The 25,813-nt window shown below is 38.4% G+C and overlaps 1 protein-coding gene across 1 annotated transcript in view; it reads right to left on the reverse strand.

Moving 5' to 3' along the window:
- Positions 1-310: 310 nt before the first annotated feature.
- GBE1 (1,4-alpha-glucan branching enzyme 1) overlaps positions 311-25,813 on the reverse strand; it is a 1,706,938-nt gene continuing 1,681,435 nt past the window's right edge. The window contains exons 12-13 of the mRNA XM_044071842.1: positions 23,486-23,603; positions 311-697 (exon numbers count right to left, since the gene is read on the reverse strand). Of these exons, the coding sequence (XP_043927777.1) occupies positions 641-697; positions 23,486-23,603 (175 nt within the window). The 3' untranslated portion in view covers positions 311-640. The remainder of the gene's footprint in view (positions 698-23,485; positions 23,604-25,813) is intronic.

Raw genomic sequence — 25,813 nt, forward strand, 5'->3', positions numbered from 1 at the left:
ATGCAAGTTAAAAAAAACCTTTCAACTGTGGAAATTATAAAATGTATTTCTTACTCTGTGTGTATATACATTCACAGACACTGAACCTAAGTGTCTGTGTATAGATAAGGGTGGTGCTTAAGATAAATAATTTCATTTCTGAATCAGTGATGAACATTAATATACAAATGTCACGTAATGGATAAAAGATACCAAATGCACTGTTTTTAAACAAGTTTCTTAAATAATCCTTTTAGTCTCAAATGCATCCATATCAAAACTTGTTTTACAAAATATGCCATTGGCCCTGAAATGAAATAAGCAAGCTTACTGATTTTTTTTTTTTGGAAATTTATTTTAAATACCTTGAAAGTAGTTTTCTGTTTCTATAACCATCTCATACAGATGACATCTTTTTACTTACTGGCTTTTGAGCATGAAATGAATGCCCCTTGCAAAAATTATGGATTTGACATGTATATTATTTATATAAAACCATGTACAGTTTATGAACCCAAAATTACACAGAATTTTCAGTAGTGATGAAAATGAGTGAAAAGCCAAACACTGATCAAGGAAGGATTGTGGAAATCAATTTTAATTCAAAGTTCTTCCCTTGGCTTCTTGTCTCCACAGTATTTCACATCTTCATTTTCACAACTCAGTTTTGGAAGTCTGCATTCTGAAGCACAAGTCCAACTCTTGACGGAATATAAACCTAGTGAACAAACAAAACTGAATTAGTATTGAAACAATCTGAAAATGTACAATATCAAATGGCTAGCTGGAGGTGGTACTTTTTACAGTAGTATACAAAAATCAGGCTGTCCTCTATGAAAGCAATTAAAAAAATCCTAAAATATTGACATAAAGCTTTCATCTACATCAGAAGTTAAAATCATCCATATATGCAATTATTTTCTTCTTTTTGTCGTGGTCATACTATGAAATAGGTAGTCATTGTTTTAACCAATAATGTGAGATGCAGTCCAGTTTGAATTCACACAGCTATATGTAAGCAAAAGGAACTAAGCTTACATTTTAGTGTCACTTGCACCTTGGATTCATTAACAGAAAATACTAATAAAAAGCCAATAAAAGTAGTGTGATAGTAGTTCTGGATAGAGATTTCTATGACAACAGTATCATGTTTATTAAATGATAAAATTACATATTTAATGACGGATAAGAATCAAGAAATAAAACTATTAGTACTGTTAATACTGAGATTAATTGGCAAGCATCAAGGAGGTTATCTTTTGATGAACTGAACTTTTTTTTCGGGTCATACGAATATATTATGGTTTGTAGAAGAATGTAAGTGTCTCCCTGCCCCCCATGAAAACTACTGTGTCAGCTATGAGTCGGATAAAGGAAACCTTATTAAAATATTTTTGGGATTAATTAAATTGTGTTCTGGAGAAATCAAACAGTTACATAAAAGGTAGTGCAGACTTCCTAAAACAAATGATTGGTCTACAGCTTAGTGCAGATTAGGCTTACTGCAGATTTGCTACAACACTTAAATGATTGGTCTAAGGATTGTAATAATCTACATTATAAGCTTTTCAGTTTAGATGTAGATTCCCTTTTCACTATTATACTCAATGATTTGGGGGTTGATCCATCAGAAATTATGATTTGGGGGTTGATTCCGTCAGAAATTACTTATATAAATACACGCCCCTGCATACATTCTTAAATAGCTATATTTTCCTATAAATAGGTTTATTACTTACAGAAAAGGGGCATAGCAATGATTACCCAGTAGCCAATACTTATTTTAATACTGTGCAGGCTACATGGGAGGATGATTTTTTTCACAGAAGAGCTTTTATAAAGCTAAGATTTTATTTTATTAAAGAGGTTTGTAGATGATATTGTTATGGATGGGATAGGGATCTGGAGGAACTAAGTTAGTTTATTAATTATATTACTTGCACTGTTGGATCTAAGTTTTAAAATACCTTAGTCTTTTACTGAAATTAATTTCTTAGATATTAGACTAACCAGGTTAACTGATGGCAGTTTGAGTACCCCAGTACACAGGAAAGATAAAGATACTTTTTTTTTTTTTTTTTTTACATAGAACTAGAATGCAACTCCAATTGTATGTTTTCTAATATCCCCAAAAGTCAAAAGATGCGAATTACAAGACTCAATACAGATGACAATGTCCTAAGAGAAGTGACAGACAATGACAAACTTTCAGTGTAAAGTACAAGGCAGAAAGGATTGGTAAGGCAGCAACTGATTATGCAGATACATTCTAGAAGGCTAAACCATTTTTTTGTTTCTGAAAGAAGTAATACAAGTGGATAAGTCATTAATAATGGAAAGACTTATGAGATGCACACAAATTAAAAGCCAATAGTTTTATTAAGCAATCAACTTGTTTTAGCTATAAAAGACAGTCTATTTTAAAACACAAGTTGTGGTATAAAGAACAAACTTATGTGCTAAATGTCGGATCTAGTCAAAATAAATATACCCTGTTATAACTGCTTGTTCTAGAGGTACATAAAAATATATTTTTGAACATGCTTTTGTAGGAAGAAAATATTTGCATACATTTGATAACTGCAGTAGAAAGAATACAGTTTACTTTGTGATCTGTGAAGAATGTAATGCATTTTATGTTCAGAAAATGAACTACAAATTAAAAGATCAGATTTGTGATCATCTGTCTGATATCAGGATATGTGAAAGGGACAACTGCATTATATATACATATACATCAATTTGTTCTTACAGTTTTACAACTGTTTTTATAATGTTCTAGATGGGGTGACATTATTAGAAGTTGAGAATGTGGAATATAAATGGATTGATAGGCTACAGGCAGATGCAAAGCCTTGACTCAATGAAGCCATCAGTACTAAACTGGTGCTTCAGTTGATACAGTGGTTCCCCTTTACACAAACTAACAGTAATGTCAGCTCGCTTAACAGTGAGATGACAAACATCTAAAGTTCAAAAGAGAGAACTCCTGGAATGGCGAATTTCACCTCCAGGAAACTAACCACTTGGCTACCACTGATTACACCTTCTTTGCCCTTTTCTCCACTGTAGTGCTATCTTGGAGTTAGAATATTTAAGTAAGGGGATGTGGGGCGCGAAGGCCCCCCCCAACTTCAGTGGGTTTAATTTTAGTTTGTTTTTTTTGTCCGTGGTGGCCAAGTGGTTATTTCTCCAGAGGTAAAATTCACTGTTCCGGGAGCTCGCTCTTCTGAACTTTAGATGTCTCGATGTTAAGCAAGTTAACGGTATGGTAAGTCAAAGATGTAAATTAGAACCGATACAGCACAGGTATTAGTAGTTTTGAGATTTTATGGTTAATTGTCATGTGATCTTGTACTTTTAAGCATGTTTGGTCTCATACTTTTTTTTGCTAAATGACCCAGAGAAGCATTATAGCAATTTCAAATTAAATTTTACTCACTGTTTAAGCCTGTGTCTGTGTGTGTGTGTGTGTGTGTGTGTGTGTGAGTGAGTGAGAGATTGTTTTATTCCTCTGGCACTTTCCATTTTATTTGTTTTAGTATTGAAATGACTAGGAAAATTTATAATGTCAAATGGCTAGTTGGAATATTACAGCAATCTGCAAAGAAAATCTTTCACACTATCCTCAAGTAATTTTTAAAAGAATCCTAAAAGACTGACATAACTCATCTACATCAGAAGTTAAAATCATCCATATACAATTTTTTTCACTTCTTGTCTTCTCAGTTTTAATCCTGTAATACCTGTTATGAAATAGATAATCATTGTTTTAACCAGTAATGAGGGATACAGTGCAGTTTGAGATCTCAAGGCCATATCCAAGCAAAAACAATTAAGCCAGCTTGCAAGCATCACTGACATGTGTACGACAAAATTATTGGCTAAGAATAGAATATTTGCTAAGGTTAAGTCAATAAATAAGATAAAGAGAATACCAGCAACCATTCATTATGCTTCTGTGTCTATCCAGCCTGCACTTATGTGGCATGTCATTTTTTTGCAGGAACCTATGCGTGAAGTTCCCAGCATGCAAGCACACAATTTATGCATTATTATTCTTGAGAATGCTCAAGTTGATGGAAAATTGACAAATTATTCCTACTACAGCATCTGAACATCTGCATTTTAATTTAAAGTTGTCCATTGGTGTTACCATACATGTCCTTTAAAACACCTACTACCATAAAACAAAACATGTATGTGACAAACTATATGTAATGTTAACTGGAGCTGCACAAAGAATGACTACACAGAAATTTCAAGTAAAACGAAAAATTAAGATAAGCTGGTGCATGACCAGTCTGCCTCTTCCAGCCGGACAACTCAGCCATGGTCATTTCTCTTTGCCAACAGATACAGTATTTTACTTTTTTGCCAAGCTACATGGGTCTGTCCTTACACTGTAAACAATCTGTTATTCTGGTTTCTACCCAAACTCTTCCCACAGGCACCTTAGCAAAGGGGAAGCAAGCAAAAAGAAGGCACATTTTCCACTTATCCTGCCAATTCTGCTTAGTGTCTTGCACTTCTATTTTTGCTTTATTATAACTATGTTAAGGCAGGAGGCATCTCTATGGCTGCTCTTTGCTTGACTCTTCCTTTCAAAATGCTTCCATCTCAATAGGTACATTCACTTTAGGGTGAGCCTACCAAATTAAAAAGTGGTAGAACAACAGACTGCTTTACTGTCATACAATTATTTGTATTGCCTCTTTTATCCAAGTTCTCATTTTTGAGCAACTCATGCATTTGTACCTATACCCTTCTGAGCTCACTGCTAGACACTAGTCTTGACTAACTACCAAGACAGTAGGAGTTGCTTCCCAGTTTGCTCTCCTTTCATCCCCAATTCCCCAATCACACCCCCAGACTACATATTAAATTTGCTGATTTCCATCCACTGTCACACACTCATGACACACCTCTTAAAAAGGGCACCAATTAACCCTCTTATCTGACTGCCCTCATAGTACTACAATATTACTGGAAGTCTCAACTCCCACTTGCAACTTCCTTTACAAATGCAATACACATTTCATCAGTGAAATGTTCCTTTCTCCAATTTACCCTCCTCTACTTCCTCATTTCCTTTTCACCTCCCTCACCCCCCTACTACCAATAACAAACATCTTTATAAAACACTTACACAGTCAATCATATCACTATGTATTTACCCCTACCATCCATAACTTAAGATTAAACAAAAGCACTGCAATATCACCACGAAGAGAGAGTAGAATGAGTGCTCAGCAGATAAAATGTAAAAAGCAAGAAGTTAGCCCAGAGCTTATCAAGACTTCAGATATGGGAACATTTTTCAATGGCCAAAAATCACAAGGTAATGCCACTAAGGAGAGAAATCAGGAAGAATTCAATGCTACTGGGACCAATTGTGTACTATAGCACTCGTCCAAGACAAACCTCTCCCTTCCATATGAATAATGTAAGGGATGATGAGTCCGTCACAGTGCAAGGAGTTGTAGATCGCACTGCACGTCTTAAATCCACCTTAGACCCCTTGAACAGTATGGCTAATTACAGCAATCATCAGAATGGAGAGAAAAAAACAGACAAAGAACAATAGAACTGGCACTGCTGTGGAGTTGAGCACTAGACCTAAGGATAAAGCTCTTCACATGCAGTTTTTTTCAGGTCTTCCTATTCCACTGAAACAACCTTTTGTACACAGAGGTCGGTATCACAGCAGGAGCAGGAAGAGACAGAAGTTAAAATTACAAATTAATTTGGTCTCCTTGATAGTGAATTTATCAAATCACCACCTGACAGAGGCACAGATTTCTCTTTTAAATAAAGGGCTTTCTTTTATTCCTGCACTTCAGTCAAGGTTGAGTGAAGTGAATTTACAGTAGATATTAAGTGTTTTTACAGGAATGTTGCATTAAAGCATTATTTTTGGAATGACTAATGATTATAATTTGAATCATTTCAGAAAGCAGAGTGTTTTTATGCCCCCTTCTCATCCTGAGAGAGATCTTTATTCTGTGAAAATGAAGTAGAGCAACTACAATATGGAGGCAACAGTAATCATGGTTTTTACAACTTGAATCGACATGAAAGGGAAGCACTACAAAGTTCACAGAACAGAGATTTAACCATCAAACCAGCTGATAAGGGAGGAGCTATCATGATAATGCAAACTACAGACTATCATGACAGAATGCTGAAAATGCTTAGTGATGAGACTACATACAAGAAGATGCCTAAATGGGAAGTACAGACTACAATAAAGAAAGCTAATGACACCTTGTGTGACATGTTAATGATGAGAGGCATCACAGAAGCCTTGTATGACTATTTGAGAGTTAACAATCCAGTAACTTAGGTTATTAGTGGATTACACAAAATACACAAACAGAGATGATCCACCAGTACATCTGATAGTATCTGGTAGAGGCTGGCTCACTGAGCCAGCTTCCATTTTTTGCGGAATTTCAACTGAAGATGGCTTTACCTGTGATGAGAACAGTTCTAATAGATGCATCTCATTTCCTACATAAATTACATGACTGTGTAATGAATTTGGAGGGAAGAGAAGGCCTTATACTAGTAACAATGGATGTAAAAGGTTTATTTACAGCGATACCCAATGAATATGGGGATAACATCTATTCATGAACTTTTGAGAACTTGTACAGATTTTGATGGCCCTACTATCTCACAAATCTGCTCATTGATGAGAATTATGCTGGAGAATAACGTCTGTCTATGGAACTGACCAATATTGGCAAAAGTCAGGTGTAGCTATGGGCACTTCATGTGCTCAAAGCTACGCCAATTTTTTGGCCATGGGGTATTGGGAAAATGAGTTTGCATTAAGTGAACAGAATTATTGGCTGACACATGTCTTCTGTGGTAGATTTGTTGATGACATATTTGTTTTGTAGAGAGGTAATGAGAATGAACTATCCAGTTTTGTGGAGTATTACATCGCTCTTGGAGTTTGATGTCAGGATTTCCAAGGAAGAAATATACTTTTTGGATGCGACTGTCTTATTGGGCGAAGACAGTCAACTTAATACATGGCTTGGTAGAAAAGAATGTTTGAGAAATCATACTTTGCATAGAACAGGTATGCATCCCAAGCGTGTGTCCACAAATAATAAATGGCCAGATGCTACATATATCTAGGCCTTGCACTGATGATGAAGTGCATCAACATGAATTAGAATTATTACAGAATGATTTATTGACCCGAGGCTATAAAGATTTTGAAATTCGATGGGGAACCATGAAGACGAAGTCACAGAAAAATGATAGAGGGAGACCTTATTTCTCAGTCAGAAGAAAGGATGACGTGGAAAAACAAAACAGAGAACTGAGTGGCATGAGATGTTTACTAACACACAGTAGCGACATATCGGCTATTTGTGAAATTATTAGGAAGAACTGGAAGATTTTAACTTCAGATAATAGCCTAAGAAATATTGTTGGCGATGTCCCCAAATTCACTTTTAAGAATAAGTTGAATCTAAAGAGACTGCTATGTCAAAGATACTCATTCACAAAGCCTTAAGACGGGCACTTTTTCATGTAGAAGTTGCAAAGCATGTTTTTATATAGATACAAGCAATTGCTTTCAAACATCCTGTAACTGGTCAGACAAACAAATTAAAGACATATGTGGATTGTAGTACTAAGAACATAGTATATGCAGCTACTTGTGACAGCTGCCCAGGATTTTATGTTGGGAAAACCAATAGGCCTTTTAAGGAAAGGATTCTGGTCCACCTTAGTGACATTAGATAATGTACGGACTAATGCTTTGTTACAGCATATTCAAAAGTATCCAGAAAATAAATTCTCCTACCTAGCCTTGGAAAGAGTGCTAGATAATATAAGAGGCGGAGATCTATCAAATAAAACTGAAGTCTTGGAAACACACTGGATAGCTTTATTTACAAGCAGACAGGAGCCTTGGTGTTAATGGAGTGGTGCCTTTAAAACCTATACTGAAAATCAGGAAGTTCAGGAGATGACTATTAGATTAGCAACAATATTAAAAAAGGGAGGTGTTTTAGTGTGAACAGGATCTGATGAAGGCATAGCCAAAAGTGCTCATCCTGCTTGTGAGTATTTACATCCTGTTTGAAGGATTTTATTTGTTCTTCATTAAATTAGTTTGATTTTATCTGCTGAACACCCATTCTACTCTCTCTTCGTGGTGATATTGCAGTGATTGTTTATTCAGTCATTATTTTAACACTGCAGTTTTCAGTGGTGTTTTTTGTTAGTTTTACTTCCATAACTTTGTCACCAACAAATCACCCCCCCCCTGTAATCAGACAAAACCTATTCCCCAGCTCACTGTCAAAATCATTTTATATGATTACAAAGACTAAACTTTTTTTCTCTCTGACTAAAAACACTGAAGATCTCATTCAGACTATCCTCCATAATATTTATACTCCTTAAGAGTAACATTGAACCCAACCCAGGCTCAACAACTTATTTTCCTCATCAGAACACTCCCTTCCTAAACTGGCCTATGCCCTCATCAATGCACACAACATCAGAAACACGTTACACCACCTAAATGCTTTTATTTCCCAGCACAACCCAGACATTCTATCAGTCACAGAATCCTGGGTCAAAAAGACTCCTCCAACTTCCAACCCTTTCTAACCTCCTAAAAGTACATCACTGAAAGCATACCACAAAACAGATGGCTCTCCAAATTATGAGCAGAAATAACCTAAACCCAAATGTCATTGCCCAAGGAAATGCCTACTTAAACTCCTGTCCTAAATGGATTCTCCTAAAATTTCCAACTCACAAAGGTAAACTGCTACAGATCACTACAGCCTACCACCCCCTGCTTCCCTATTCCAGGTGACTTCAATCTCAATTATCTTGGCCTTCTTTTATTTGATATGGGGCCTTTCCTATCAGACCTAGGTTTCCTTCAACTCAAAAAGAATCTAACCTCAGATTCTCAAAACACTGTACACTATATACCTGATTATTACAAACATCCCAAACCCATTGTCAGCAAACATTCTGCCACCAAGTGCCCACTGCCCAATCACTTTACAGTTGTCAAACATCCTATAAAACTACCAATATTACAAGCCTTCAGAAACCAGAGTAGCAGAAATATAGACAAACTAAGAACCTCTCTCACATCCCACAACTGGAACCATACACTCTCCTGACATGACCCTAACAGAACAGCTTTAAGCCTAACCAACTTTCTTCTCCAGTTGCAAGACAGATTCTTCCTACTTATCCAAATGCTTTCTAAACCCACCCAAACTGAACAGCTATTCACTAAACTCAAACATCGTTTAAGCTTAAGGGATGAAGCATGGCAAAATGGAAATGGATCCCTTACAACTGACAGCCACACCTCCTTTATAGTCTTGCATAACCTAGCCAAGAAGTCTATCAGAAGGCACAAAAGAACCTCCAAACAAATTACCCTCTTATATTCCCCCAAACACTTTTGGAAAAAGGTTAACCTGCTTACCAGAAGAAAATACACTCATAACACCCTGTCTGCAAACACCATTCAATGTTGTACAGCAAAGCATTCTCCAGATTTCCTTAAAGAATTTAGCAAACTCCACACCTCTCTCAGTTCAAGCAGTGACCACCCCCACCCGCACCATTCAATCCTCTTTTCCACTTCAAATGCATATGTCCCAAAGTTGTCCCTATTCTTGAAAATATTTCCACTGACACCCATCCTGGATCGGAAAACAAAGCTTTGGTTCATTTATCACTGCATGTATATGTCTTCCTCTCACCCACATATCTAATCTACATCCACAGAAAACATCATGCCACAGATCTGGAAAACTGTTGCAATTAAACTCCCTCCAAAACAAACCAACACAAAAGATACCTTTCACTTATGTTCAACATCCATCCTCACAATTCTGAGCAAATGTCTTGAAGAGACAGTCTACACCAAAGTTTCACTATATCCAGCAGTACCACATGCTCTCCTCAAAGCATGGATTCTGGCCTGGAAAAAGTACTATCACAGCATTTGTTCCCTAACTGAGGACATCCTACTAAATTCTGACAGTGGCTTCCTTAAGTGTCTTATTCATAGACCTGACAAAGGCATTTGACATCACTGATCACATCTTCTCCAAAACAAACTAACTGAAATGATATCACTCCCTGGTTTAAAAACTTCCTCTCTGACAGATGCTTCAGAGTTCAAATAGGGTCCTCCTGATCGGAATCTGCACCTATTACCAAAGGTGGACCACAAAGATTCCTTCTTGACCCCTCATCTTCTCCATATTCTTTAAACTTCCTTGCGACTTCCTCCATCTCCAACTTATCCTCCATGCTGATGGCACATTAATTTACTGATCAGGTCACACTCACACTTCAATGCCAACTCCAGTCAGACTTACATAAGCTCTACCAATGGCTCAAACTACTTCTCAATTCTATGAAGACCAAAACTGCTTTTGGGAACTCCACAGAAAAGTCCCCAAGCACCAGACTATCTGACCTACACAACCATTCCACAGAGACAACCTCCACCTTTAAATGCATAGGACTATGGCTTGATCAGTTACTAAACTTCCATTTCAACACAAAGTGAGAGCCAAAATAAACTCCCTCTTCTGGGCCAAAAAGATCTCTCCTTTTCTATCCCAACTAGCTAGAGCAGGTGCAACCTCTGCACTTTTTTTGCCCCCAACAGCTTGAAGGCTCCGAGTCCACTCCTACTCATATTTCCCTCTAGTTCCCACATTATCTCAGTTCCAATTTGCCTTCTTGCAGCTAGCATATCACCTACTGAATACAGCAAAGACCCAACAATCCAAAGCAAATTGACCACCACAGAACATGAGCAACAGTAACAGGTGGTCAAAAAGATAAGGCCCCTAATCAGGTCCAACCAATCATCCAGGATCCAAAAACTGAAAACTTAGGATGGGTGATGGAGGAAAGGAATGTTGAACCAGATGGGACATGGCAGCACAGATCTACCATATAGAACTCGTATTAGATGTTATCTTGTCCATTTGATTCAACAGCGGGGACCGATTCCCAGGCTACCCAAAGTCCCAGAAAGTCTTATGGAAGGATATTATGAAGTATGGTGGAGCCAAAAAATTTGACAGATTTAGAATGTACATGCAACCTGTAATGCAACAGAAAGGTATGAACTGTAGACCATGCAGCTGCAGCACAAATCTCATTAATGGGAACTCTAGTGAAGAAACCCATTGAGGTAGCCACATCTCTGACTGAATAAGCCTTTGGCTTGCCAGGTAAAATTAAACCCATTTTTTAATGAAGGAAATACTGTCGGAGAGCCACCTGGACAAGGTCACTTTGAAAATTCCTTGTCCCAATTTACACTTTGAAAAAGAAAGAAAAACCTGATTTAACTTTCTGATATCATTTGTACAATGCAAATAAAACCATAGCTGCTGATGCACATCTATCCAAGGTAGCGCATATTCTTGTTTGAAAAATTTGGAAACAACACTGGTAGACAGACTAAAATTCACTTCAGAGGTCAAATTTGTAAAAAAATAAGGATTAGCTTGCCAAGATACCATATCTTTGTGAAACACAAGAAGATTTGCAAGACATTGCATGTAGCTCAGAGATCCGCCTAGCTCAAGTAATTGTTACTGGAAATATTGTTTTCCAAGTAAGGAATTTCAAGCCCACTAAGGCTGAAGGCTCACAGGGAGCTATACTTGATGCCTATAGTAATGGCAGATAGTAATGTCCCGTGGAGGAACAGGATCCCTGACTGGAGGCTTTAGGAGGAAAGTTCCCTTAAAAAAAAAAAAAAAAAAAAAAAGATTTGGAAATTTTCAAGGAAGCAATGGAGGTTTAATTTTGTCCCACATGAAAATTATGGCTGCTAATGGCACTTTAAGGGTTGAGAAACCACTTCGCTTTCTGAAACAAATCTGCTAAGAGATATAAAATGGATGGCAGTAGAATTGAAAAAAGGGTCGGTAATGGAGCTGAAAATGGGGCCAAACCTTTGGAAGAAGCACATATGGTTCATCATTTCCATTTGCTAAATTAAACTTTTAGTATTTGTTTTTTGTGAGGATAACAAAATAAGAATGACTGGAGCAGATAACCCTTGCATCCCTGGCTACCATCAGAACTGGTGGAACCATGCAGTCAGTTTCAGAGTTTTTAGGTCTTGGCGAGGCTGATCGGACAAGGTAAAGCCAAAGGTCTGCATGTAGACCCCGGACTCGTGGAGAGTATTTTAGATGAGACCAGAGGAAGGAGAAGAAAACCTGCTGGGGCCAAAAGGGTGCAATGAGAATTATGGTTGCCCTTGCACCTCATGGCTTGTTATCAGGGGAAATGGCTGAAAGGAGAGCCGGGGACCAACTGTAGACCACAGCATCCCTTGGTACCTGTCTCTGTGGGGAAATCAGGGCAAAATAGCAGCTGCTGCATTTGTTGTTTAGATAGTAGGTGAAAAGACTGCAGCAAGGCTGGCCCTGGCAACTAAAAATCTTTGTCACTACTGACTTGACAGAGGGACTACTCGTGAGGCAGACTAGACATGCTGAGCATCATCTACAACACTGGAAGCCCCCAGGGTATGAGTTACCAGAAAGCATTGGGAAGACATTGCCCATTGCCAAACTTTCATGGCTTCTGGCAGAATGGGGTCCTTGCTTTTTGATATACCACAGCACTGCCATGTCGTCTCTCTGGCTATCAAACCCTAGTGGGAGGGAGTCCTGAAATGCCATAAATCTAGCAGGACTGCCCTCATTTCCAAGACACTGATGTAAAGACTGATATCTGTCAATGACTGTGTGCTTTGAACCATCTTCCCTTCATAATGCCCTTCCTCACTCCAGAACAGAAGTCCCTGTGGTCATGGTGGCTATTGGAGGTGGTAGGGTTAAAGACAGACTCTAAGCTACTATCTATGAGGTCAACCACCAACGAATGTAGTTCCTACATACCGTGATGAGACATACTGGGGCACAAACTGTTTGATGCAACAAAGTCCTTTGTGCTGAAAGTGTCCACTGCAGAACAGTGAAGTAACACCTTGCCTGAGGTGCTAGTGTGATTGACGCAGCCATAGAGCCCAATACAAGAATGACAAGCTTTGTTGGAGGCTTGGGATGATGAAAGACCTCTGTAGCTTTTTGAAGTAGGGACAGAATTCTGGATTGAGGGAGTCATTTGCACTGGTATCTGTTGGCTTTTGGCAAGGTTGAGAATGCCCAGATGCAGTGCTAGATGGAGTAAATTGTCCCTGCACTTAATTAGTAGATCCCTGGTGGATGAGATAAGGAGCCAGTTGTTAATGTAGGGGAACACCTGGAACCCTTGTAGCTTAAGATATGTTGCCAAAACTTCCATGCATTTGATGAACATCTGGAGGCTGTAGTGAGAATAAACCGGAAATGCTCTGAATTGAAAATGACTGTCTTCCAGAAGAAAACCAAGAAATCTCGACTGCTGTGCAATTTTACAATTGTAATATGATACTATGCATCCTGTAGATATGCTGAGCATATCCAGTCATCTTTCCTTAAGAGGTAGATTGGACTGAAACATGACCATCTGGAATTTCATTTGCTTCACAAACTGTCTCCACTAGCACATGTTCGGAATGGGCCTGAGGTCTCCGTTTTTTCTTCTGAACAAAAAAGAACCTTGAATAGACTCCAGATGCTTGCTGGTCTGGTGGGACTGCCTGGACGACATTTTTCTAGCAGCTTTGTAACTTCTATTGTTGCCAATTTCATCTGACTGCGTGGAATGCCAGGAATTCTCTCTCTTCTGTGGAAAGGAAACAAACAGAATAATGTAGTCTCTGGTAATTATCCTCTGCACCCAGAAATCTTGCGTGATGGCCCACCAGGCCATACATACATAAGCAATCAAATGCCTCCAGAGTGCTGCAGTCGGCAATCATTCAGGAGTACTGGAAGGGTTTCTTGCTGAAAGGACCTTGAAACCCTTGATATTGTGGTCCACCTCTGCAACATCTGTTAAAGTTATAACCCCCCTCTGCCACACGTGGCATCTGTCATCAGAAGAGTCCTAGTGAAAACCCTGGGATTTCTGGAACTATAACTTTTTTCCCACATTTTTGGTTCTGTGGAAAAATGTATTACATCAGAGTTTTATCCTCATGTTTGTTTTTATGGTAAGCATTTATTTAACCTTTGGTCAAAAAGTGTTGAACTATCAAAGGGAGCATTAATGATGGATGTCCTGAAGCCTTCAGTGAAACTGCATAGGTGTAATCCAGAGAAAACATGATAGGGTGCAGACAGGGAAATGATATGAAGAACCTTGACCCTTGGAGTCTTTGGCTCCAGGCTGGAAAAATTCCAAGAACTCTTTCTGAACTTCTGTTGAAGCTTTTCCTTCCTCCTTTCCTCCTTCTTCCTTCTTCTTACAGACTCTTGCTTTGCTGGACTTTTTTTGAGGAAGGACAGGAGGTTTCTGAACTGCAAGCTGCCGGTACCCCTGTTTGTGCAGGGAGGAGAACCAAGTTATTTCTGCATTCAGCAAATGCTCTGGCCCCAAAAGACGTGCAGGCCTTTCACTCAACATCCACGTGGGTTACCTCTAAGCAACAAGTGCAAACTACGTGATGGTCTTGAGGTGGGATTTTGTACCCATAGGCACTGCATTTTGTTTTTTAAATTTAGTGGTCTTGTCTGCCATAACTGAACCCATTGGCACAACAGCAACTCTATCTGAAGCAATTACTGGGAGAAAAAGCCAATAATAGGAAAAATAAATTCCAAAAACATTGACAAATGCTTAGTTTGAATACCATTTGTTTCCTACAAAGAATGCTAAACACAAATATATAAACACGTTAAGAAATGTGGGGAAAACTCCCTAATAAAAGGATAAAGATTCAGTTATAATCCACTTAATACAGTCACAAAGGTGACAGGACTAAAAAAAAAAATATGGAAAAAAAAAAGTTTTACAAAACATTAAATCAAAAATGGATGTGTCCCAATTTCAAGTGGTAAATGAGATTTAAGGTAATCTGGGAACCAGAGGGAATTGTAGGTAATGGCAGTATCAGAGCCCTGGATCCAAGCTCTTGGAAAAAAAAAAAGTCCAGTCAGATCCGATAAAACAAACACTGAATTGAACGGAAGACATTTGATCTTTAGCTGTAACTCGAGAGATGGCAGTGGTGTTCAGACTCAAGAAGCTCACTCATGAAATTAAACAGCACTAACAGTGATATGAATGTGGATTTACTCCACTGTGAGTGGTCTTCCACAAGCTAAGCTACCAATGGAACAGAGATTAGAGGCAATTCCTACCACTAAATTTTTACTTATTCCTGAGAATCAAATACACCTGCAATAAAAGGCTAAATCTACAGGTACTCCAAACAGAAATTCTGCTATACTCAACATGCAAAGTTTTTTTTGTACCCAGAAGGGGATAAAGTGAGGATTCACCTGGGCACCAATCAGAAGTAATCAGTGGATATTTTTTGAAAGCAACATGAGTGGCAAATGTAGATCTGTTTGGAGGATGGACATGTGACTAAAGGAGGTACTGCCAGCACAGCCAGCTGTAATTTTGTAAACTGTGTCATTTGTGAATATCAAACTAATCTATACAAGATGCTTGTGTTACAAATGTATTAGAACTGTATGTCATGTGTATATCCAACTGCTTTGTACAGAAGTTTGTGGTGAAAAGGTATTGTAAAGTCCTCTGTTTAAAATGTATCCACAGTGTGCTGTACTGGAAAAGAACATAAATATACATGCACTATTGTAACTGTTTAAATGTATATATTTTAACAGTAGAAACTAGAATACAGGAGGTTAACCTCAGTCCAGCAAACTTTAAAATTTAATTTCAGATATTTTTCTAAAGACCACGCCATAAAGATGCTTCAATGCAGCTAGAGAGACAAAGTCTGTACTAGGAAGCTTTCTGTATTGTCTTTATAGTAAATGAATTGCTACTTTGGAAGCAAGAAACAATATAATTGTTTTATGACTTCCAGCATCTGCCAAAGATCTGAGCAAAAGCCCTTGTATGAATATTTTTACAGGTAGTTGCTAAACATTGCCAGCTTCAGCAGTGAGGACTTTGCCTAGGAACTAAATCAGATGACAAGAAGTGATGTTATTCTGCAAGCTATCCCAGCAGTAATATTTTAGATATTCTGAAGTGTCAATTAGTGAGACAGAGCATTCTGTCTTGGACCTGACAACAACAAGCACCATTCACCACATATGCCTTGGTCTAAGTAAGTTGCTAGTGTGCAGTAATTCTCTTGGAGACCGGAATATAGTGAAGCTTAATTTACATATTTTTCTTTGAGACTGTCCTTCAATGTTGTTTTAAATATGTCCTGTGATTTTGAACTCTAATGTCACTGTGAATATATATTTAGTATTGTCTTGTTCTTTTATTATTTATTATTAAATATATTTAAACCTTTCATTGTGGCTGATCTGTGTAGAGATATTTAAGTTTTGAGAGTAATTGCATATTTATTTGATGACACTGTGTGGGCCACTACTAATGGCCTTGCTCTTGGTCAAATTACCATTTATCTTAATATTAATACTACACAGTAAGATTGGACACCCTTTAAGGGCCTTAAGGTAGCTGGTAACCTTTTGCAGTGTACCTGCGTGTGTGTGCGCCTGCATGCGTGTGTGTGTTTGTGTGCGTGTGTAAATCAAGCCTTAAAGAGGGTGCATGTCAGCTACTTGGGCAGAGACATGAAGCACTGGCTGGACAGAGAGGGTGCTGGAGGTCTTGTCTTAGTCACTCAGCTGAGATCTCAGCTCTACAGCTGCGCCAGTGGGGAGTCTTACTGGGGATCTGGAGGAAGAGGGAGATGGAGATGGAGATACCAGCCCTGGAATGACTGTTCTCTCTATGTACGCTTAAAGGAAATTGCACTTGATGCAGAGAGCTGCATCTGGAAATACTGTACGTGTACCCATTATCCTCTCAGTGAACGTCCCCCCTCCTGTGGTGAGGACTGAGACTTCTTGATTACTGACTGGCAGTGGTGGACTGTCACAGGACAAAACATTATGGACCTCATAAATAAAGACACAGGTGACCTGCAAACCCTTGATCCTACCCAATCTGGCTTTGTGAAGGGCAGATCCTGCATGTTAAATCTGGTGGATATGGGCCATTGATGAGGGCAAATCTGTACACACAGCATGCCTCGACTTGGCAAAGGCTTTCAACACAATCCCTCATTCAGACATTACAGATAAACCTAGCAAACTGGATGTAAACCCCTTTATTGTAAGATGGGTTGCCAACTAGCTCATGAACCAGACACACACTACCAAAGTCGGTGACTCCACATCTACCAATAGACCTGTTACCAGCGGGGTGTCACAGGAGTCAATGCTGGGCCCCCTACTGTTTGGTATATACTTCTCAGAAGTTGAGGTCAAAACTAAAGGGTTGTGGCTGACTGAGTTTGCAGGCAACTGTAAATAGGTGCAATCACTGAACCCACAAGTGATGTCAATACACTCCAGGATGGTCTCTCACATACCAGCGACTGGTGTATTAGTCATGGTCTCAAACTGAATGCAAAGAAATGCATTATCATTCCCTTTGGCACAAACAATGTCCCCTCACACTATCAAATCAACAATACCTTAAGTATCCATGAAATGGTAAGGGACCTAGGATCACAGGTTGACCACGACCTTAACTTTGACTATCACGTCTACCATTGTGCAGAAAGCTTTCCATGCAGCCCACTTGATTAGTAAAGGCATTGCCTTGACAGCAAAAGAAGTTATAACTCCTCTATACTCAGCACTTACCCGGCCCAATAATGGAATATAATGCCCCATTTGGTATGTACCATACTAAGCACCTACAGCAATTAGAGAGATCTCAGAGGTTTCTAACAAAGATGATCAAGGGCCTCCCACATGTGCCTTAAATGTACCGACTAAAATCCCTGTCACTATATTCTGTATCGTAGTCTTTTTAGAGGAGACTTGCACCTGGGCCTAGAGAGCAACCCAAGACCCAAACCTAATAAATTTACTGCATATCCGTAAATCAAATGGGTCAAGGGCTACCCGTTCCAGAGACTTAAATAGGATATGATAGAGGGGCAGATTTATCTCACAGCGACTGCCACGTCTTTGAAACAGAGCACCTCTATGACACTGTTCAAGAGGAACCTGGAAGAGTGGACAGGGCACCGTAAATTCTTACTAGGGATAGCACCCACAACCCTCCTGGATATGGGCAGTCATCACTAAATGCAATCTTGGGTATTGACTAGTTTCTTTATGGTATTACATTGGGTTGAAACAGCTATGCTTAAAATGACCTCTGGGTCAATAGCCTAGTAATCTCCTATGATAGACATATCATCAAAACTAAAATGTCTCAGAGGGAGTGTGCAGAGTATACAAACTGCTTTTGATGCCATTTCATCTGCTGAGCTATTCAGAGAAAAGTTTCAGGGCCTCTTAATTCCTAGATTTTAAGATGTCAAAAGGTGAAAGGCAAATCATAAAATCCAGCTTCTCATCCATACTGGCAGTTATGGTTGGACAAGGTATGCTACTGACCAGAATTATGTTCCCTCACAAAATAAAGCCTTGCAATCCCTCATCATCAAATACAGAAAAAAATACTTTCACCTTCTAAAGTAATGAAAGGAATCAAATGCCACCTCAGTTTCACTGCAGCTGTTAACAGCTTATCTGTTCAGCATGAAGTAGTCAACATGAAAACATAAGTGGGACAGCCCCGCACTCATATTAAGTGCTTTGACAGTAGAATATTTTAGTGCCTCAGATGCAGACTTCATATTTCACACCACCAACATCAGCATCTGATTAGAAAGGAAATGTACATAAGCCTCAAACTGTTTCCTAGCCTGACTAAAGCACTGCACTTTTCACGAGTCTATAAATGAGAATATACATGGTCATAATCCAGGATTAGTGAGGTTTTGGCAACATCATCGTAAAAGAGTACAGAAAAGAAGGATCTTTGTGAACCACCCAGTCTACAAACAAAGGCCGCAGCATTACCTCTCTTGCAATCACTGATTGCTGCATTTCCTGAACAAAGACTCTCATATCTGCGATCTTTTGTCAGTGCTACCCTTCCAAAACATGACAGAAATTTGTTTTGAGCTGTTAATACATGCAGCTTTCTGATTCCCTTAAAGTTCTCAACAGGCTTGTAGGATGGCAGAAGAAAAGCTGTAATTTATGAAATGACTGCCTAGGCTATCAACCATCCTGTCTGTAGTAGTTTCCTTTATTGTATAGTTTATCTGACAACACATATGGGGCCCCTCTTACTACCACTTAACAAGCTTAGAGCTCCAAGTATCTCCATATTCTTATTACATAAGGCTAAAGGCATAATGCATTTCATAAACGCGATTATATTATATTAAATACAGCACCCCAAGGCCTTCTAGAATACCACTAATCCTCACATAAGGTGTAGAATTCTCCACAACACTTGGCATTTGTTTTGATGGACTCAAAATTTACCAGTAGCTATGCCATCGGGGATTTATCCACTTCAATAGCAGGTTTATGAATCCAGCATGGTGTTAGAACTTCTTTACCTTCATATGTGCGTTATGCACACGGGCAAACAGCAGGTGTTGGAAAGGATGTTTGCAAAGCTTGCAAACGTCGAACACAAAATGCTTCGAATGTGCAATGAGTGAATGCACAGTGACATTCGCTCATTGCAGATTCGGCATTTTGGGGCGGATTGCACTATAGTGGGGATTGGAAAACAGACCCTTTCCCCACTGTAGTGCGATCTTGGAGTTAGTATATTAAAGTAGGGGGGTGTGGGGGGTGCAGGGGGGCTTGCCCCCTGCATTACACTTCATTACAGTATGTATTCGACTTCTGTGCTCGAAAATCAGCGAACCTGCTTTTTCGATTTTCTGATTTTCAAACATTGTAAAGTGTCGCGGTTGAGTTTTGTGCTTACAATTTGCTCATATGAGCAATCGCACGAATGATTTTCATCCATGTAAAGGTAAACCATTAGAACTTCCACTACATATCCCACCATGTGCCGACTACTTCCATGCTTGTAGTTCTACAACAGGATGCTTTAATCATCTTCATATCATTATGAAATTAAGCCTTTATTAGGGATCCCTCCCACTTATTACTGATTTTAACAAAAAATTTAAAATTATATCCGTAAATCAAATGGGTCAAGGGCTACCCGTTCCAGAGACTTAAATAGGATATGCTAGAGGGGCAGATTTATCTCCCAGCGACTGCCACGTCTTTGAAACAGAGCACCTCTATGACACTGTTCAAGAGTAACCTGGAAGAGTGGACGGGGCACCGTAAATTCTTACTAGGGATAGCACCCACAACCCTCCTGGACATGGGCAGTCATTTTCAAATCATGTCTGTACATTTCCACTGGGTAATTCAGCTTTGCAGTCACTGATATGCTACCACTGCTCTTATTAACTTTAAGGTCATGTTTGTATGTGTTTACTGTACCTGTTACTGTTAAACACTTCTAGACAAAAATGTTTGTTGCAAAAAAGCAGCATGGATCTGGTACTCCTCCCTTGAATATAATGATGTTCTGACACAGTGGAGTTCAGTGTTCAGTCACATTGTTTGTGATACAGGTAGTTAAACAACACAAACTTCAGTCCACAAAATAGGCAAACACTTCTCAGTCCAACAATTCCCACAGATCTTGTAAAAAAGACAAACCACTTCAAAATGCCCTGAAGTATCAAAGCTGTTTACAAAAATGCAACTTATCTATGCACCGGCAGTCTCTTGGCACTGTTCTCCAGTGCATCAGTAACAATAAGAGCTTTATAAGAATCAAAAGAAATAAGTTACTCACACACACAACACAACATTGTATCTGTCGGTCAGCACAGAAGACTCGGGCAATAAGCTGTTAAGTTACTTCCTGTGGTCCAGGATTTAAATTCCCTGTCTCCCTTTGCCTGAGCGACTCTGAGTAAGTTACTTAACTAAACAGTGCTCTCAGACTGTGTGTGAAAAAGGTCCAAGTGGATCACTGCTCTACCCCAAATAATGTATAAATGAACAAACAGATCTTGACTTTTCTCAAACAACAGGGATTAACATTTTGCAGGAAAGCCCAAGAATGCCATGGCTGCTTATTTGTCAGCTGGATCCAGAGTTAACTGTATTCACTCTTAAGACTTCCAGGGAGTATCACAAATTAAGATATTTAATGTAACATGATTAATCAATGAAGAGGTGGACACAGCTTTTTGTCAAGACAGAGCCATACAATCTTGGAGCCATAGCAACTGAAGTTAAAACCATATTATTTCTTGTGTTTCACTTCTTACCTAGAACAAACGTCTTCATATGTAAACTTCTCATTTCTAAAATGGTTCAAGCAGAATACTGCCTACACTTCTTTTCTTGTGGCTTTTTATTTTTACTTCCGCTTTTTAAGCGTTAATACACATCTGGCTTTAGGCATAGACAAATCAGTCATCCATATAGGGTGCCAACAGGGTAGGTACACTTGGCTATATTTACTTAGGAAGCGGCCATGGCTGCAGCTTCCACGCTCATTGCTGTACAGTTTAGTGCCCTACCCCCACATGTGCCGACTACTAAATCTGTGAGCTTTTTGTTACATCCCACCTAACATCTACTCAAAATTATCAGAAGCCTTCAATTTTAAAGATAATGGAAGCCTGAATAAAGACGGTTGAACCATCATGGTCGGGTGTGCTTTCCTGCAAAGAAGCAATGTAGTGCTATGTTCACACAGCAGCTCACTCACAATGCTCTGAACTTCAGCATGTACATTTTTTAATTTATCCTCACAGACAACTAGATATTACAAGCAGTGGACCAGTAATGTTATGCATTGCACAAAGGATGTCATTTATTTTCTTAACAGTGACTGTGAAGCAGCAAGTTCACTGGTGTGGCCATTATTTCGACTGCTTCCTAGAAATAAGACATTGCAGGGGATCACCAGAAGTAGCTATTTGTTTTGGGGGTGGGACTGGTTCTAGGTGAAAGCAAACGGACAGTTATATGATTTACATAATCATTGTGGCTATGTGGTGTTTGGGACAGTGTGGTCATTAATTCTTTAACTTTTGCCACAATCAAATTTCAGATGTATGCACAGAAGGTTGCTCACTACAGTTTGTGTAGGATCAATACACCCTGTAGGAGCAATAAGTTGAAAACACATTACTGTGATCATTGTTTTTCCCCCACTTTCCTTACAATCAAACATCAGATGTGTACCACAGATGGCTCTCTCTTGTTAGAATGCAGTGGTAACCACAGGGCAGTAGGGGGGGGGGTGCATTCTATATTTCATCTAAGGCCATACCTGCTTTGACAGGTGCTCTGTCTCAATTCCTCACTTATGAGGGTGTACCCTATTTTAATCCTCACTATTAACTAGTATGGGAGCTCATCTGGTTTAATTTTTTTTAACACTTTAGCATCATTCTGGAAATCTTCTCAAAAGCCTACAGTTGCAGTTTTCTTCCTGTCCTGCATGCATCTGTCAAACGTTTTTTCTAGTCATGCTAGTGTGTGTTACAGTTTTAATCATCTCAGCATCATCACTTGGTTATTTATTATTACTTGATTCCTGACTTACAATACTTTGGGACATTTTGTGAATTTTCTTGTACATGGTTTTACAATTATTGCACATATACCTATTTTGCACTACATTACTCAAGTTGCTAATGCCTGCCATAAAGTCTAGGTCCATATAAAACTATCCCAAAGACAAAGTTTGTATATAGCATTTCCAAGGGGAAAAATATTATATTATATGCAGGACCCATGATCTGGTTAAGCAATTTGAAAAGTCAGACTTTGCAAAATGGAAAGCACAGGATTTAAATACAGATAAGTTACAAGTTTATTTAGTATACAGTTTGCTACCTTACAAACATTCAGCAATACAGCCTGATTTTCCCACCTGTACCTCATTATGACGATCGGTTCCTCATTTTTCATCTTACAATTCTTCTACACTGAAAGGATTTATCACACATTCACTGTTAGTATGCTTAAGATATTTTAACCACTATTGATAAATTATAGTGAACCATACTAATTAGTCAGCGTAACATTTAAGAATGAACTTCATACTTTGCAGTTTGTATTTAAAGCTATTAGCTAGTGTTCTTTATTTTACCGCTTTGTTCCACAGCATAAAGACAGTACTCCACATTTTAGTGAAGGAGGGCTGAGACCTATGAACAAGTGGCAGGAAAAAGTGCATACAGAACAGTCTTAAATGAAAGTTTAGTTTTGGTCATGATTTCTAAATAATTCTAATCAAAATCTAAATAACTATAACTAATGTACAAAGACACCGGGACACATGTATGAACTGTCTAGGGTGCATATAAACTGCAAAGTTACACTCAAAATGCAAAGCAAGTTGGCATGTTAAAGTCAACTTAGTTAGATTGGTCTCTAATGTAGCATTGCTCCTTTTAAACATAACTTACCATCAATGAATTTGGACGATTATTATAAGCAAAATGTTCAGTAAAGTACTGAGTATTGTGGTCCACTCTCTGATGTCCCCCATATTCTGCAGCATCTGTGTCCAATGCTATGGTATACCTAGGATGAAAAGTAGTTAAGGAACATACAGAAGGGAACTTAGCAAAATATGATACGAAAAGAAAACAAAAAATAGGCGTCCAAAGTACACAATAAAATACACTGAGCTACTTTAAATCTAAAACAGAGGAAATGTTAAATATAACCTCAGAATAAAATACACTGAGTTACTTTAAATATAAAACAGAGGAAATGTTAAATATAACCTCCAACGCAATAATGATAAACCAAGTCCATAGCTGTATTATAATGAAACAATAAGTACAAGAGGTACTTCATCTGCATTACACGTCATGACCAGTCTGTGCTGGTGACAAAGCAGACTTTAGGCAGAGAATACAAAGCTATATTTTGGGATGCATTAAAAAAATGAGGGTTGCACAAGCAGAAGTGGAAAATATTACTTTCACAACATAGTTCTCTATAGAAGGCAATATGAACCTATCCTGGCTAATGCTGGTTTGTCTCCAATCCAATCCTCCTCCAGAAAACCTATGAGAACTTGTGCTCCAACCTTTTTCTGAACACGCTACTCCCTCTTCAAAACAGTTTTCCCGTGCTAATGCTCATGTTTCAGCCAATCTGACCTTTGTTCTCCCTTTATATTTACCTTATGCTCAGAAGAAGAAACAGCTTGAACACTGTATAAAATCTAGGTCCATGATGATATGGAAGGTTTATATCAGACTAACAAATGTAATGGCCTGATACTGCCTTGCACCTTGCCTTTGACTGATCACCTTTTCCATTTACAAATAAAGCTCTTTCAATGGTTATAGTAACTCTGTCTGACCTTTAAAATGCTTTGAAATTCTTGCAGGATAGGTAGTCTGAGCATAAAATCCTTGAACTTCCATTTGCCTACCATTCACTATTTGGATGTACTTGATCTGAATAAGGGTCGATCTGCATTGGAAACATTTTTCTGGTCCACAAATGCACATACTTACTCAAGATAGACACTGTTCCGCTGATGTCATCTCTCTTGGCCTCTTCTGAACAAAAATCTACTCCAAGACCATTTTTATTGACAGAAAACACATTGCAACCATACCTAATGATATAGCTGTTCATACACCCTAACCCTGTCATCAGTTTTCCTTTTGTTCCCTTTACATTCTTTACAGTTCTTAGCAAAGGTTTTCATTTCTATAGCTCTTTTACTTTATTATTTTCTCAAACAGTGAATCTTATTATTCTGTCTGAATTGCAGAGTACTTTATCAGATACTTCCTTAGGTTGTAATTTCAAAAAAACATTTCTATAGTCCCAAATATACAGAGACTTCTCGTTTTTCCAAGATTTAAACTAGCACAATCAGGTAGTCTTTTTATTGTAAGCATCTGTCACACAGTTCTGCCACTGCAATGCTATCTAGTCTACTAACTTATCATTTTGTAAGAAAAAGAAAACTGCATATCTAATGAGAGAAAATTTTTATGCCTATTTTTCAAATCAGCCATGTGACAGAACTGTTTTTTGACAAAAAAAAGAGAGACACTGTAGTGGTGAAAAACTCAAAACTTTGTTAAACCATTCCGCTCCAACAAAATAGGTTAACCAAGCCAACAGTACAACTAACCAGCTAATAAACAAGGTGAACTAAGAAAATTAAAACACCGAAAGTTTATTGTTCAAAGGTTTAATGCTTTCATCTCATCTAATGTTGGAACTTCATCAGAACCTAACTAGATCAATACCAACCTTGTTTAAATACCTTATATTTAAAGTACATTAATACTCATCTTCATGAACTAAAATCATGAAATCACAAAAGTGATCAGTTCTAAACACCAAAAGGTGATTAAAATTAATAAATGCTCATTTTAAAATGCATCATTAAAGTTTAGCTGCTCTTGACTGTAAAACTGGACTTACAGATATACTGTCATTCAACCCTAGTGGCTGGTGGGTGTTAAGCTTCAACTGCCACAGCAGTTCTCTATTCAGGCCTGGTCTCTCACATCCCACCTCCATGGTCTTTGTAAGCTTGCTCCAAAACAGCAAAACTGAGCTTCATAAAGTCAATGCACAAAAGTGAGTGCTTAATCAAAGCATTTTTATCATCGCTTTTTATTTCGTATTTATATTCATAAATCCACATTTTTTGTGCCTGTGCTGTCTTGCTAATGTAAAAACTATGAAAAGTGGCACGTGCCACAATGTTGACCACTAAACTAATCTCATACAATTTCCTACCATGGGATCTG

The sequence above is a fragment of the Protopterus annectens genome, chromosome 5.part0 (genome assembly GCF_019279795.1).
Source record: "Protopterus annectens isolate FY-2018-M chromosome 5.part0, PAN1.0, whole genome shotgun sequence".
Lineage (NCBI taxonomy): Eukaryota > Metazoa > Chordata > Ceratodontiformes > Protopteridae > Protopterus > Protopterus annectens.